The sequence below is a fragment of the Cucumis sativus genome, chromosome 3, assembly GCF_000004075.3.
Source record: "Cucumis sativus cultivar 9930 chromosome 3, Cucumber_9930_V3, whole genome shotgun sequence".
NCBI lineage: Eukaryota > Viridiplantae > Streptophyta > Magnoliopsida > Cucurbitales > Cucurbitaceae > Cucumis > Cucumis sativus.
Window position 1 is genome coordinate 13,540,239 of NC_026657.2, and position 17,114 is coordinate 13,557,352.

Sequence of the window (17,114 nt, forward strand, 5' to 3'; positions counted from 1 at the left end):
CATGTCAATGAATGAAACAATAAACTCTACACAAATGATTCCAATCATTTATTTCTAACAAGCCCCTCATAAATGGTAAGTTGACAATTTAAGATAAAAGACCAAAAAAAACATTTGCTATTTTTCTACGAAGAATCTCAACATGATAATATGTTTGAACTTTTCCTAATAAACATCAATTAGGATTACTTGTTAAAACCCTAACAAAGCAACTAGGCCAAAAGAACGTGAAAGAGATACAATTTAACTAAGCCATAACATATGATTTGAATGACCCCTTTAGACAAATGACAAATCATGATCATCGTTATATTTGTGTTACATTGCAACTAACCCACTTTTGATGATAGATTGTGCTAATGTTTTTAACATTCAACCGGTATTTATTTGTTTTTAGAAAAATTACATTAGATGACAAAAAAAAATATAAAAATAAATCATAACACCTTTTTTTCACATTACAAATTTAAAAAATATAACGATAATTTGACACTACTTTTAAATTTGCTATTTTTACAATTTTGAAACAATAGGTGACATGCACAAATTATCATAAATTTTTTTTTGCTATTTTTGCAAACTCTTCTTTTTATAAGCATATTTGACAGTCGTTTTAACTTACCAAAAATATAAATCTTGTTCATACAAAAAAGATGCAACTTAAAATCTTAAATATGGTCTGTAATGTAACTCTCATACACTCAAAAAGCAGACAGACACTAAATAAGCGTTAACATATTATAGTATGTAATTGAAATTTATAAATGCCTATGTATAGAGATGCTAGCCATCAAAATGTATAGAAGAAGACTCCAATTAAAACATACTAAAAATAATTAGAAGCCATAGTGTACTATAAGAGGCTTCAAATGAGGGCTACTTTTTGTGCTACATTATCAATAGTCTTCGCCTCTGGAAATCACTTCTTTGCAGGTTGGCCTCAGTAAAATGGTATGCTCAAACTGAGAAACATAGCTGCCCTTTGAATCACATAATGGAGGATAGGCCTGAGAAAATTGAAGGATTAATAACTCATATTAAATTCATCAAATGTATCTATGTTAAATTTGATAGTATGGGGTTTCATCTCAAAACCAATTGACAATGAAAGGAGTAACCCATCTATCTTATATGGAATATGAGTCCCCTTGGTTTTTCCAATGTGGGACTCCCAACTTCTCCAATAATCTACGACTTAAGTACAACTAAAGACGACTAAGCTACTAAATGTAGAAATTAATACAAATAAATCTATAACCCAGCTCCTACACTATCGAATGTGTGATTACAATAAAAGACAGACTGGTATGACTAAGTTATTTGCATCATTTTACAAGGGACCAAACATAAGAGGACTCTTTCCTAGGAAAGGGGGGAGGAACACCTCAATCAAAGAACTAACAGATTTGTGTCCCAATCTTGTGTTCAAGTAAGAGAACTTTATTGATAGAATAATATGTTGAATTGAATACAAGAAGTACGAATTTAGGAATCGAATTGAGAAGACCTCAATTCGAACAGCCAGACTCTCCCTCTCTGTTACCCTATCTCTCAAGGATGAACAGGTGAACTATCCTTACCAAATTCTTAACTAACTTTCCCCCAAAACTAAAATACTATTTACACTAACATTTCTAACCAACTCATTAACAGACAGACTCTATTACCCAACTTCAATTCTCCACGCACGTCCTGCCCTTAGTCTTCTTTCCTCTTCCACACAGTATTGATGTATGATAGACCATCAATTGATTAAGAGCATCACAAAACACCAGCCATCTTCCATATCAAAGTCACCAGCATCATGTGCATATTCAGAATGAGCACAATGATATCCTAAAGGCAAGGGGGTATGTGAAGTCACGACTTAATTTGCTAATAGTGTGACTCGGTGCACACTGATACGATTGAAATTTTCCTCTTTGTGAAAAAGAAACAAGACAGCTCCAGGTTCAAGGTGATTTATACTATGTATCTCTTAATATTAGATCAAAGGTATCAAGCAAATAGGAAGAAGAGGAGCACCTGAACAATGCCAGTATCACACAAATTCTTTAATGCCATAAGATACTTAGTCTCCCCAAGGCGATCCAAATACCGTCGACAGAATGCCAATGTTGAAAAGTTATTATTAATGGTTGCCAACAATTGCTTGGCTCTTGGCAACCTTAGTGGAACATGGCCCACGTCAAAGTTCTTCATGTAATGACTACATTCAAGATCTTCTCTAACATATCCTTTCCCTGGATAAAATACAGATTATCTGAAGTATCAACAAGGGAAACCCCTAACATATAACAGTTACTTTCAAGCTTGCATAAATTAATACCAGTAGATCCAAAGGTTTCAATTGCAAAGAATTCGCCCTCTTCCATTTTGGTTTGCTCCCCTCCTTTCACAATTGGAACAGATTTACCAGCATGGATCTGGTAACGACCAATGCTATGTCCATTTAAATTCCGAATGCTTTTGACTGGAAAGGAAATAATTCGTTCATTAAAATGTATTCTACAAGGACAAGAAACATATCTCATATATATGCAAAGTTAAAAAAAAAAATAAAATAGGCTTAAGATGATGAGCACCGATTAAATACATTATTTCCTCATGAAAGAATCTACAATTAACAAAACGAATAGATTCTCGACTGAGATCATCTATCTCTAAGCATTCTACGCCTTCCTTGACACATAAACCCAATAAATTAAGCAAGCTCTAACGATGTAGGAGAGTCTAACAATGTAGGAGAGGCTTCATACAATCAAAACCAAAGTATTCAAAGTGGCCGAGAAAGAGAATGGGGGTAGATTTTGGAATGGCCAAGAATCAACACTCTTGGCATAGCCCATCTTCAGAACTTTTAGGTTTAATATCCCATTTCGTTATCAATTATCACTATGGTTTAGCTTTTGGCCTTCACTATCAATTCTCCATGAAATATTTTTTTCATGGAAAAAGTTGTCTTGCCAGAGAGGATTGCCAGAGAGGATGGAAAAAATAATTCCTAAACATTGTTTGAAAGATTTTCCTTAGTAATTAACCCATGCTATAAAAAAAACGTCAGAACGTTTTACGCAAAATAAGATGCTTCAAGAAAGGGTCAGAACACTGCTAAAATATCATACAGAAGAGATGAATTGATGACAACTGCAACACTCATACCTTGATACACCTTTCCATTAATTTCAACCTCATATGACTCCATGACCTCCTGAATTGCAGCACCAACATCACAAAGCCGTACGTCGATTCCAGACTCCTAAAGAAATAAGAGAGTAAAGTTATAGAGGATACAAGAAACCATCAAATTCAATTGGAAGATAAATAATTGAAAGTCTTGTGCTTTTGTGATGCAATTTGTAAGTGAATAAATGTACTATGGGAAACATAGAATAAATATATTCTATCGAACTCTTTCATAGTTGGATTGCATTCATTGATATTAACTGGATAGATAGCCTCTGTGCTTCATCAAAATTTGTTTAACTAAAAATATTTTCAACCAATATGAACTTTTGTATTTTAGTAAAAAAAATGAACAAAACTTCCATTCAGAGAAAGAGAAGCCACCATGACACCAAAGAAGTCCAAATATTAACCAGCTATCTCCCCCTCAATTTGTTGCCTTCATTTGCCAAATTGAAGAGGCACTCTCAACCATCTCTTCCTTCCTTGTGCAATTGCTGCAAAGTGTTGATTGGTCCTATTCAAGATGACACTTAGCACTTTCTCTTAGTAAATTCTCAGAATAACACCTTTTTTAATCGTTCAACCCTATTTATACTAATCTTAAATGATGTAAGAAAGCTAAAGGTTAATTGGGTAATTAGGTAATATTCTAGGTTAATTTCCTTTTTACCCCACTTGTAATAGACCTTCTATAAATAGGAGGAGAAATAGGAGTCTTCTCCTCTGGTATGAAACACATTATTCATACTAATAAAAGATCCACGACTTGTTTCTTGGAGGATTTCTCCTTGAGGTCACTTAGGCTACATCAATTTGGTATCAGAGCAACTGTCTGGGCTAATATTGACTGCTGCCAGTGGAAGACCGGGAAACTCTTGTTGGCGTCGATCACGAGAGGGAGCCTTGAGTGTTGTGCTTGTTTCCAAACAACACATCTAATTAGGGGGAACCCTTAAAATTCCAAGAAAGAAAGAAGACACCAAAGATTTTTCAATAATGGACTTCAATCGATCAAAGAAGATATACAAGAAAAAAACCAGCAGAAGGTATAGACAAGAAAATCAATTTTACTCCCATAAACAATGCTGGAGTCCTGACTCAAGTGATTCGGAAGAAGAATTTCAACATTCCAATTTTGACCATTCTCGATTTTCTCAAAGAAACTATCATTATCCAAATTGGAAAATTGATTCTAGTGATTCTAGTGACTCCAATGATGTTTCTAAGGCAGTTTGGAACGGAATAAGAAGGCGACAATATCAAAAAAATGGCCCAACAATCCAATCATATCCATTTTTCAAGAAATCAACGTAAAGATTGGCAATTGGATGAATTAAAAATCATCAAGAATCATCAAGAATGAAATTTTACCATCCAAGAAGAGCGTTCAAGACTCAAATACTCTTTTGGTTATGAAACACGATCAAGAAAGATTGATTCAAGAAAATCAATGGATGAGTATTATACCCACTATGAGATTGAAACATATTAAAAAATCCAACAAAATGACTACTTTGATCCCATAGCATTGGAGGAAATAAAGAAAGCAACAAAAGAAATTCAACGTTCATGGGGAAATGACTCAACATACCAAGCAACTATTAATTCATTTTCAAGAATTCAAGAAGGGATGGGTTTCATATATGAAAGAAAAAACAAAAGAATCGCAGTTGGACAATTTTCAAATAGAAAATCTTGAAGTTAAAATTGAAGAACAAGAATTGGAAAATGTTGATTTGGAAATGGTCACAAGTGAAGAAAAATTCAACCAAGAAGATGAAAAAGAAGTATCAAACACCGAGCAAAAATCAAATAAGAACAACAGCACATTGGTTGCGGTGGAAACAAATTTTCAAACCGTAGAAGAACTTGAAGCGAATGATAAAGAAAATATGATTTTTGAAGGTTTTTCTTCGAAAGCTAATTCTTTTGAAATTGATTCTTTGAATACAGTTTTGAGTAAGATTGAAGTAAACATCTTTTTCGGGTTTACGGCTAATGGAGAGGTTCATCTTTTAGTGGCCATATTTGATTTTTTGTCTCAAGTTTATCCCTTTGATCATAATATTTTTGTTCAAAACGTAGGAGGTTGGTTTGGTCATACTCCCTTGAAAAAGTTTATTTCATTCTTTTTTTTTGCTTCGTTAATTTCTTTTTGTAAAACTTGGGACGAGTTTTCTTTTTGGAGGAGTAGAATAATGTAAGAAAGCTAAGGGTTAATCGGGTAATTAGGTAATATTCTAGGTTAATTCCCTTTTTACCCCCACTTGTAATAGACCTCTATAAATAGGAGTTTTCTCCTCTTGTATGAAACACATTATTCATTCTAATAAAAGATCCACAACTTGGTTCTCGGAGGTCTCCTTGAGGTCACTTAGGCTACATCATTGAGTCAGATTAGTCACATGAGCTTCTCTTAACTTGCCAGCTCCTACTTACAACTTTACACATGTCAGCTTATAACATCAGGTCATCCTTAAGCTTAAACTTAACACGTAATCGACTGTTAATCAGGATTGACATTTCCTTGAAATGCTAAAATTTTCCTCGCCTGGCATCACCTCACGTTAAGCATCAAAACGCCTAACTCTTCTGACATTAGAACGCCTACTTTTGTGTCATTACTTGAAAGCATACGCCTAAATCTTAAAAAATCCTTCTTATCACTTCTTATTTCAAGTGACCCTTTCTATTCCAGACACAGGCCTTACAGCCAACAATCTAGTTCAACATGATAGAACTAAACATGTGGAGATCGATCGACACTTCATTAAAGAAAGACTAGACAATTGTAGCATATGCATTCTTTACATCCCCTCGAGCCAACAAGTTGCTAATGTTCTCACCAAAGGGCTTCCAAAGCTTTGACACAATTGTTAGCAAGTTGGGTCTCATTGATATCTATGCCCCAACTTGAGGGGATGTGTTAGAATCAGTGAGCTTGGCCAAGGAAGAATTTACCCTAATTTCCTTTCCTTCTTTATCATAAGCTTGTTGTCTATTTATTTTTCCCTTTCTATCTTTTGTTAATATGAGAATTAATAAGAAAGTCAGATCCCATTTTTTCTCTAGATACTTGGGTTTCCACATAACTCATGGCTATTTTCTTAACTGCTTTTAACAATAACCTTCGTTCCTTTCGTCCTTTTTGTCTTAAGATGCATAATAATGCCTTTTGTTGGTGCACAGAACACTCAAAATTAAATATCTAAGTTCTCATAAAAAATATATACATATAAATATAAATATTTGACAAATCCTACATTCAGAGGAAGGTGATGTTTTTCGTAATTTATTTATATCTATCTGTGTACTATGAAGCTAGCACTTCAGTTATTTGCACTTTTCTATATGCATTCAGTATCATTTTAAGATTCTCACCTCGTCAAGAAGACAACATTTACACGCCATTTTCCCCATTTAGAAATTAATAAAAAAAACGTAACTGCTATGGAGTTGCATTTACTATAAAAAAAATTGGAAGAAAATTCTAAAATACTAATTGCATCTACTACAAATAATTAGATGACAATCTTGTACACAAAAATAGGTCATCAAAATGTCTAAAACTATTCCATAGAAAATATACTTCATCAAAGCTGAGTAATCAAAATATTGTAGTGACCGCCAGCAGACCTAAAAACCACTGTTACCTTAATGCCAGTGTTAGTTGCTTCACGTGAGGCTTCGAGTAGTGGATCAAACATAGGATTGAATGCAACTGTAAATGCACAATCAACTATGCATCCTGCAGTCACCAATAAACCAGTTTCAATGACTCCTCGAATATGAAATCATCCACAAGATACAATAACAACTTCACAGCAAAGTCACTGAAACAACAAAATTTACCATCAATATGTGTTCCAAAATCTAATTTCATTACATCATCATACTGAAGCACAGTCGTATCTCCAGTGTTAGGGGTCCAATGGGCAGCAACCCTGAAAGAAAAGAATCCTAAACCATCAATAAATCCTCCAAAAAAAAAAAAGAAATATGCAATTGATCCCATGTCTATATTATTACCAGTTCAAAGAACATCCAGTCGGAAATGCTATGCCTGCTTGCAAACCATTCTCCGATATTAGCTTTCTAACTGTGTTTTCTAATGTCTCACACAGGTCAGTCATTAACATCCCTGGCTTCACTATGCTTCTTATGTATTTTCTTACCTAATAGCAATAAGAGGGACAAAAAAGGTTAAGTAGTTGCAAACCATGGCAGATCCTCCCAGTGTAAACATTAATATGATCAAGTTACATTACTTGACGATGAACTTCAGCTGCTCGTCGAATGGAATTGTACATTGGCTTTTCAAGGCGCTCCAACTCCCTCTTCTCTTCAGATGTAGTCCTCCACAGGTTACTGATGTAGAAACCACAAAAATAGAGTCAGTTATAAAAAAATTTGAGAAAGAATCCTCATAGCTAGAAGTTAGCTTTAAGTTTTCAGACACAACAAGGTTTTGATGAATAGCCCTGTGTTAACTTTTGTACCATGGCATAATGGAGAAGCTTTAGAGATCTCCATATACTGTAATGAATGGCTGGACAACCAAACCCCTATTGAATTGTAAGTCAATTTCTTGCTTTTGACTCAATAAAGTACACAAGGGGGATTTGTTTTTTGAAAAGTATACAACAAGAAAAAAAAAGCATAAGGAGTCTTCAACAACAAAAAGAACTTCAATTTTAAAGAACTCAACCAAGCAGATAATTACAAAAAATCTCATTAACAGACACCCATGGATGCATTAAATCTCATCACCTCACACACCTCCTCCAAAGACTCCTCCATCTTTCTAAAATTCCAACTATCTCTCAAGCCACACAAGGCAGCAAAATTACAGGCATGCCACACAAAAAGATCTCCCTTCACCTTCCAAAGGAGAGTTCATCACAATCTCCTCAATCAAAGATCGACTATTCTAATTATGCTACACACTACAACTACGTTAAACAAACTAAAGCACCGACTCGGAATGGAGTAGACTAACGAGCAGCCCACCCCATCTAAACAAACTAAAGCACCGACTCGGAATGGAGTAGACTAACAAGCAGCCCACCCCACCTAAGATGATCTAGAGCCTCCTGCATTGTACAAAGAACACACAATTGCAATTGCAAAACCGAGGAAGAATATCATTGGATATAATCATGGGTGCTGCACTCATCCTCTCATGTAAGACTTGCAGACCAAACAATTTCCCTCACTTGGAGACGTTAACGTACCACATAGAGGAAAAAACTGAGACCCCAGACTGAGAGAAAGGGAATAAAGGATAAGAAAGAACAGGCAATAAGAGAAACCCTCCAAAGAATTAGGCTTCCAAAACCGAAACCCCTTCTACTTAAACCCTCCAAAGAAGCCTCACCACCTCCAAAAACACAATTAGTGTGTAAACCAAAACAAAGCAAGGGGGAAGGCTCATGTAATCTCTTCTCAGAAAAATGATAGAACTACAATAATAACTCATAGACAAGTTTAGTGCCCACCCACCAATCCACCAAAAATAAGAATAGACCCATCCCCGAGTCCCCAACGGCCAACTGAGCACTTCACAAACAATGGGAAAAAAGGCCCAACACAATAGCAGTCCATAGATTGATTGTAGAGCCTTTCAACCATCATTAGAAGTCCATAAAAAACGTAGTCATACGGAATATTCCAATGCCACAAACCATTTGATTCTCTGGAGGATTTCCACAACTGTTTTGCCAATAAGGTTTTGTTTCGTCATCTCAGGCCACTAGTGTCTAAACTTCCAACCTCCACCAGCTTCGAAACAACCTCCCACCACAACCTAATCAAGTGAGATCCCCCACGCACCTCAATTTATTTCCACATGAAAAATCTCATTGAACTCCCCAAGGTTTCACCCACGAAAACTAGAATTCTAAACAAAGAGAGTCAATACTAAATAGATGGGGACCCTACATTTTCATTTAATTACACAACAAATGTAAAATATACTTGACAAACAAACACATACGAGAAGCTTTTTGTTTCTTTTTCTGGTGAGCCCTGCTATATTTTCTATTCAATTTGAAAGAAGACCTATAAGTAACAAGTGTATCTATACCTGTTCAAAATGTCACTCTTGATTTTTCAGTCCAGTCCAAAAACAATATATGCTTTGATCAATAATACTTGGCAAGAAAACTATTAGCATTTAGAATTGGAATCAAGTTCAATACTCACTCATCCTTGTACTGTTGAATTTCACCCTCCGGAAAATCCCCAGATGGGAAAAGATCAGTGATGGGAATAGTTGGTGGATCCGTCTGTTGAGGGGCCTCTTTCTTTTTCCTATTAATGAAAGAAAGTTATCAAACCATAAGATAGCCTTGCAATCCTCTGTCAATTCCAAGACCTAGGGGAATCCACGCACACAAAAGAAGCAGTTGATTTAAAAATAATGATTCTCACTTGCTTTTATTTTTCTTCTTCTTTTTCTTTGTCCCTTCTGCAACATAAGGGAGAAATATCAGTTTGGTAAAAGCATCAATAAAACCATTAACAAAATGGAAGTAGAAATCTCAACAATTCAACCTGATAGGATTCATATCTATTATAGTAATCAATCTACAGGGTATTAAGTAAAATTTACTATTTAATACTTGCAATACGAAAACTATTAACTATGAAAAAATATTACATGCAGAAGAGAAGAAGAGTCTCAGCTTTTTCTTCTTACAATCAAACCAATTTTCATTATGATAAATGGAAGTACGTAAGAGAACCACCAAATATAATAAAACTTAATAAATAAATAAGCCAACCAAGAAAATTAACAAAAAGCAGTGCAGCATTTGGTGATCAATTAAAGACGATCACTACAAATAGCAATTACTAAAACTCCAACTCCAAACATCCTCCTTCAACCCATCAATACCCAATAAATCTATCTTGCCAATTCCAACCAAATATTCCACAACACAATGAGGGGAATAAGAAAGCAAACAGATAGACAATCATTCAACACACACCGTGCTAACCCCAAAAGAGAGAACTACTGCTATAACATATATCATCATCACACAATTAAATATCAGAAGCATGCAAGAAGTAACACCACAAACCTTGATACCCATTAGCAAAACGACAAAGCTAGAAAGATGATTTATATATTCCAAAGTACACTTAGAAAAGACAACGCCAAGGACAAAAGACATCTCTCTCAAAGTAATCTTTATGGTGTTTATCTTCCCTAAAATCAACAAAAGGTAATAACGAAGTTTTCTTAGAAATTTTCAGCTTCCAAAGTTCAGAAGAAAAAAATAGAAACACAGACAGTGATAAATGAAACTGGATAAAAGACCTTCAAAGTGAAAGCACCAAAAGGATCAATAAATCATAAATGCCAATTGCATCCAACTTAAAAGATCGACCCATGATTAAAAGTTAAAACTAAGCAAGCTTTAATCAAGAAACACAGATACAACTGCGTAATTTCAATATTCTCCCTAAAGCCCCATTTGCACACACAGGTAATTGAAACTAATCTGAAGCTAATCTATCCAAAAGATTAATATTCATTTGAAAATGTAATTTCAATATTCTTCATAAACCCTATCTGCATACACAGATAATTGAAATTAATCTTTCTTTAGAAACGTAATTTCAATATTCTCCTTAAAACCCCATTTTCATTCACAGGTAATTGAAACTAATCTAAAGCTAACCTATCCCCAAACGATTAATCTTTTCATTGAAAACTTCCGCTATAACTATTAAGAACGATAAAAAAAAAAAAAAAAAAAAAAAATCTTGTAGCGTGATTCTCTATTCATTCAACAATCAGAATCAAACAAGAACCCCAAATTGGAAACAAAACATTCACCTTTAACATCATCTTCACCCTTTTGTGACGTCGGAGCAAGTTCGACAGAATCCTGTTCATGCCCATTACTGGTTTCAGGAGCCCCATCATCAGGAACAGGAACTTCAATGTGATTTTCGTCAGCCATAGCTGGAAGAACGTTCGGTGCGGCGATTGCTGTCATCAGGGGAATAAAACATCAACAACACAGAGGAAAAGAAAGGAATGTAAATGAAAAGAAACAGAGAGAAACGTATAGGAGGAGCCAACATACGGGTTTATTCTTGTTTATCTGAAGGAAGAAGAAGAGGGAAGTTGTGAAGGAAAGAACCAACCCTATGACCAAGAGTTGTAAATAGTCCGCCCAGCAGAGAAGTGCTAGAAAATTGGTGGGTTCTTTTTTATAAGCCTTAAAATGGCCGACCCCTTTGCGGCGAGGTCGATTTGTATTGGAAATGTGTACTTGGAAGTTCAATTCCTCAGCATTGTGTGTTTCCCCTTTGGGTTGGGGATGGATCCAATCCAAATATGTCCTCTTTTTTAAATTCAACTTTTTTTTTACTTTTATGTTACATTATTGTTAAAATTTAAACTAAATCCAAGACCTTGTCTTTTAATATTTTGTGAAAATTTTAATTTCCTTATTGTTCCTCTAAAATTGGGTATTGTTCCTTCCCAATTACATATAAAAGTGAAATATTTAGTTATTTAAACATTATAGTGGAAGATTTATTGTAGTTGGAAAAATATTTAGTTTAATATTGTACATACTTATAGCTCGGGTGGGTGTTGAAGATCTTACCAATATTAAAAAAAGAAAACGTTTGGTGTTCAAAACAAGATATAGGCCCTAACAAATAATAATCTCGATCTATTTCCTTTTTGAATCATAAAATAATAAATTCTTTCTTTTACTTGAAAATAAATTGAATCAATCCTTCATTTTTTTTCTTTTACCTACATATATTTGAGATGAAAAATGAAGAATAAAATTTAAAAATATATATGTTTAAGAAAGTTTCAAAATAAGTTTGAAAACTTTCTCTTTCGATAAAGATTAAAATAATAAATTTGTTTAAATACTTTAATTTATCTTCGGGTAAAGATTAAAAAGAGAAAGTGAAAAATAAAGAATAAAATAATAAATATGTTTAAGAAAAATAATTTTAAATAATAAATATTTTTTTGTTGTAGTTCTCTTGGATTGGATTAATATAGCAGAAAAACAAAAAAGAATCATATCAATTTAAGGAAAAAGTATAATTGTTATTGAATTCGTAAGTTTCTTTTTATTTAATATTAGTTTATAATGTTATGATTAGAAAACTGTTAATTAGAAAAATATTATTAGTGCTTTCATTTTGATATTAAAATTATGTTATATGCATATAACATTATTTAAGGTTTTACATGTTACCAGTGGATCTATAATTTTATTGTTATGATTTTACATGTTAATTGTCGACAACTTCAATAAAAGATTTAAGTTTAATACATTGAAAAATTATGTATATAGTATGGATGTCAATTCCAAATTCAAAAATTTAATAAAGCAATTGAAAACATCAGGCGAATTAACAGCAACTGTTTGAGCTTTTTCGACGACATTGATATTAAGCAATAGACTCAAGCACATGATGGCGGATTTAGGTATGGATCGATGACATCTAAATTTTTTTACAATTCCAAAAATCGAACAACACAAGACTTTGTGATGTTGCAGATGATCCATAACAAGTCCTTGATATATGTAATAATAATGAAAGGTACGTGGAGGAGATACATAATATGTATGATCTACCTGTTGTACCTCCACCAGTTCATAGAGACATGTCCGAGTGGAAGAATCTTAATTCGAAGAAGTTTACCATAATGTAGAAGAAGGGTCTCCTATGACACAGACACGGAACCAAACTGGTTATGGTAGTTTGATGATGATGATACCAATATTTGGAGTAAGATATTGTGATCATGAGATCGGTACATGATATTATGATTCAAGGGTCAGTCCATCATCTTTATACATGAATGTCAGCCCATCAACTTTTTACATGTATGGACACGGACGTGGCCATGGAGAACATAACGAATATATGTACTATGAAGCACCTGCAGAGGTATCAGATCGATAAGAATACCAACAAGAACCAAAGAACCGAGAGAAGCTAGAACATCATAAAGTTCAAAGTCGACTGTGACAACCAATTCGAAGTCGACGACATTCAGGTTGTGGAATTCATTGATTTTCTTTTATCTTGTAAATAAATGTATTTTAGTTATGAAAAATATTTTAATCTACACTTACTTATTCAATTACGGGTCATTACTTAAAAAATGGTTCAAGAATCATATTTTTTTAATATAAATTTTCATAAAATTAGTAATAAATGAATGTATATAAAATATATAATCTATAAATGAATTGAAATTTCAATATGGTTTATCTAACTATTTAATTATTTAGAAATATTTGTCCAAAATTTTCATATTACGAGGATGGAGAGAGAAGCACGTAGAAAATAATAACGAAATTTGAATTAAAAAAAATAAAAAAACAGTGTCGTGGGTTCATTACCACATTTTTGTAAATATTTTTAAAACTACACTATTTCACTAAATATTTTCAAGAGTTATATTATTTATCCAAATTTCTTGATTAAAGTCTCTCATTTCTCGCTTGATCTTCTCTCATACATGTCTCACTCTCTTATACATATCGGTCTCACCTGCTTTCACTCTCCTTTCTCTTCATGTTTTCATCTTTGCAAGCAGAACGGATATTGGTAAGTTTTCTTCGATCCAAAGTCTAAACATAAAGTTCTCAACTTACATCTAGATCTGATTCCCTAGAATGTTCTCCAATAATCATTCCATCATAAGTCTGGAACATAAATTATCAGGAAAACTGAGCAGAACATTTTCGAGGACCCATATATTATCTACAATGAAAAGATAGTGGATCCTCAGTCTAATGGAGACAACAAAATATACATTTAGACCAACTCATAGCATAAAAGATAATAGGTCTATGAATCAAATGATTTCAGGGTATCAAAAATAGCTCCTAAACAAACGTATATATAATTGAACATCCACGCTTCCTGCCTATGAAAACAGGGAAACAATTAATTCACGAGATTGAACATTTTGAGCAACTTCTATCCAAAAGGAGGAAAGAGGGGTGGAAAGTGTACACTAAAAAACCATTATGCACCATATAGATGAATTGACATGACTTAGCTACAAATACTTGTGCAAACTGCAAAATGACAGCAACTAGCACAATAAAAACAAATCAAACAATTTTCTAAATGGTGAATTGCCAATTGCCAAACTAAACTTCATTACAACAAGTCTAATATACTAAGTTAAAAATAGGCTTTAGTGTGTGTAACAATCAAATCATAGAGCACACTCGCATAATGTAAAAGAAAAAGAAAAAAACTTTTAAAGCTTCAGACACATATCGTCAAACACCTTACAAGCACAAACTAATATCATATTTTCTCATAATCTCACAAAAAAAAAATCTTGTTTAAGTTTCAAGATAGAATTGATTGATGATGTTCTTTTTTAGAAGATTTCAAGAAATAAATAAGAGAATACTTCAACTTTTCTGCATGATTCCAAAATCCTATCAATCAAGAAATCTTGTTGTAATCCCAACAAGGAAAACTTATGTTCTTCCTCCGTCCACAGTACAACAAGATAAAACCTAACGAAAATCCTAAATGTATTAAGTGAAAATCCCCACAAATTATCAGTCATTTACACAACTACTCCAAATCATATCTTAAAATCACTAGGTAAGCACCAATTCAAAGAAAAATGGAGAAAATCAAACCTTGCTAGCATGTAGACGTTTTTGTTAAATATTGAATCCTGAAAAACCATTCTCAGCACACTAAGAAACATTCATAGAAACATAAGATGTGACAATCAAGACCAAGGGCAGAGTTGGAGTTCATAAAAATTTAATAGTTTTTTCTTTTTAGGAATTTCATCAAACACATGGTGGGTAAATTCAAAGTTGTTAAGGCCATAAGAACATCCCAATAGCAAATGCTCTTTTCCCTTAAGGGTACCATCAAAACAGAGTCCATATTGTTTTAGAAGCAAATTCAACTTACCTTCCTCCATTTTCTCATAATCCCTCTTCGTGTACTTAGGATAATGAAGCGACATTTGTACACCCACTTTCAAAATTCAAACTTCCACCATGAAAAAAAAAAAAAAACTCGCCCCTCCTTCACTTTTCTTCTTCTGACTTGGATAAGAAGAAGAGGGGTAGTTGAAACTCATGTATAAAGACATTGGATTGTTGGAATGTTTATGAAAGGAAAATACACAATATTCACAAAGAGAGAGATACAAAGAGAGAAGGAATAGAAGCTTACCGGCAGAGGAGGTGACGACGGGCACGAATGGCAGCGCCGGAGAAGACGAAAACGATGGACACATCGGAGCGAATAGATGGCCACGCCAGAGTGAACAGACGGCTAGGAGTAGGGGCGAATGGTGACGAGGCCAGAAGATGGTCGGATTGGAGATGGAAGACGATCATATTGGAGATGGAGATTTTGCGGAAGAATTGGGGAAAATAATAAGGGTTTATGATTTGGGGAAATATTTTCTAAATTTCTAATCTTTATTTATTATTTTTTTTAATAAAAAATATTATTTTATGTTTTTTTCTATGACATCAAATAACTGTCGCGGAATGTATTATCCGAAAAATTCCGTCTTTTCCCGCAAAAAATGCGAAATTTTACATTTTGTGACAGTTCTTTTTTCTCTCTCATTTTTTGATATACATAACTGTCATAGTAGACAGTTTTTCTTCTAGTGTCTCATGCTCATACCTCTCGATCTTGTTTATATTCTCTTTCATGCAGATCGATCTCAAGCTCTAATTAATCCATCTTTCTCCTCTTATGCTCTCTGTCTACAACACGAACATACTAAGACAATAATAATAATTAAAAGAAAAAGGATATGTATAAACCCTCAAAGAACCAATAAAGAATGAAACGAAGAGAAAAATAAACTTCATTTTTTTATTGTTCATTATTTTATTTTAATAGCGACCAATAAAAGATGGGACATTTAAAAATCAACCTAAAAAGATATTGGATAAAGTTTAAAATAATGCTTTTTTAAGAAAAGAATTGTAAAAAATAGGGTACCTTGAAAACAAAGGACAAAAATATGAGAAAAGGGAAAACTATTATAAAAAATAGAAAGAAGTAGTGTACTTGGTACTCGATTTCATTTACAAAAATCACATAAAACTTGTAGGATTTTATAGTGTTTTTCATGAAATCTCATTGTTGTTTTTAATCTCATATACATGTTATTTGAAAACTCATAATTATCAAGTTTCATGTGATTTTTGAAAACTCAAATAACATGTATATGAGATTAAAAACAACGATCAGATTTCATGAAATTAACAATTGGATTATGCAACAAGATTTTTGAAAGTAGTGTTTTTATGAAACTAAGGTGTTTCATGAAATAAAGAACTAAGTAAACAACCTCTTCTTGCGCATAACATTTTTCGTGAACTAACCAACCTCTATTTTCAAAAATCTTGTCGCATAACCTTAACCAACCTCTTCTTATGCAGACCACCCAAAACGCCTTTTTTAGAACACTTAGTCAAATTTTACTTCTTATCTTAACTACAGATCTTACAAATTAGGCATGTAAACAATCATCATAATTCACATCATGCATAGACAATTCCCACAGTAAGCATATGCAAATGATTATCCTTTACATCTTAGCCTACTCTAATGACTACACTTCACAATTTAACAGTAACCTTAGGTGACACAGATTATTCAACATCACAAACATATCAAAGGTAATGCATAGTTGTATCACCATTATCACATGGTAATCCAACCTTCAATCAGGGACCCAATAGTAGAACATTTACCTTAGGCTATGTTGAGTTCATTGCTACAAACGAAACCACAAAATTCAATTAACCATTTTGTCAACTGTAATTATTAATTTAATTCACTTTGGCTTACCAACTTACTAAAAAGAAGCTTGAAAATTCAACTCAACCTTGAAAGATATCCACGAACTA

General features: G+C 33.4%; 1 protein-coding gene and 1 long non-coding RNA gene across 3 annotated transcripts; both read right to left on the minus strand.

The window, feature by feature from the left end:
* Positions 1 to 618: 618 nt before the first annotated feature.
* Positions 619 to 11,450, minus strand: LOC101207168 (methionine aminopeptidase 2B). The gene is made up of 12 exons (XM_011652912.2): positions 11,289 to 11,450; positions 11,036 to 11,191; positions 9,622 to 9,658; positions 9,394 to 9,501; positions 7,458 to 7,557; positions 7,219 to 7,364; positions 7,042 to 7,133; positions 6,843 to 6,937; positions 3,163 to 3,259; positions 2,330 to 2,473; positions 2,026 to 2,243; positions 619 to 1,007 (listed from the first exon to the last, which is right to left on the minus strand). The coding sequence occupies exons 2-12, from the start codon at positions 11,160 to 11,162 to the stop codon at positions 897 to 899; spliced, it is 1,275 nt and encodes a 424-aa protein (XP_011651214.1). The 5' UTR covers positions 11,163 to 11,191; positions 11,289 to 11,450; the 3' UTR covers positions 619 to 896.
* A 2,113-nt stretch (positions 11,451 to 13,563) lies between these two features.
* Positions 13,564 to 15,638, minus strand: LOC116402472. 2 transcript variants are annotated; one of them, XR_004214865.1, is made up of 2 exons: positions 15,412 to 15,638; positions 13,564 to 15,277 (listed from the first exon to the last, which is right to left on the minus strand). It is a non-coding gene; the product is annotated as an uncharacterized LOC116402472 (long non-coding RNA). The 2 variants fall into 2 exon arrangements; XR_004214864.1 differs by having other exon boundaries at positions 13,564 to 15,281.
* Positions 15,639 to 17,114: the final 1,476 nt, after the last annotated feature.

Bases quoted from the DNA above. Each gene is read 5' to 3' on its own strand.
- LOC101207168 (XM_011652912.2), bottom strand. From the start codon at position 11,162: ATGGCTGACGAAAATCACATTGAAGTTCCTGTTCCTGATGATGGGGCT. The intron at 7,134-7,218 runs GTAATAATATAG...CTTTTCTTTCAG, and splicing joins ACTGGATGTTCTTTGAACTG to GGTTGCTGCCCATTGGACCC. The intron at 1,008-2,025 runs GTGCTCCTCTTC...CAATTTTCTCAG, and splicing joins GTGATACTGGCATTGTTCAG to GCCTATCCTCCATTATGTGA.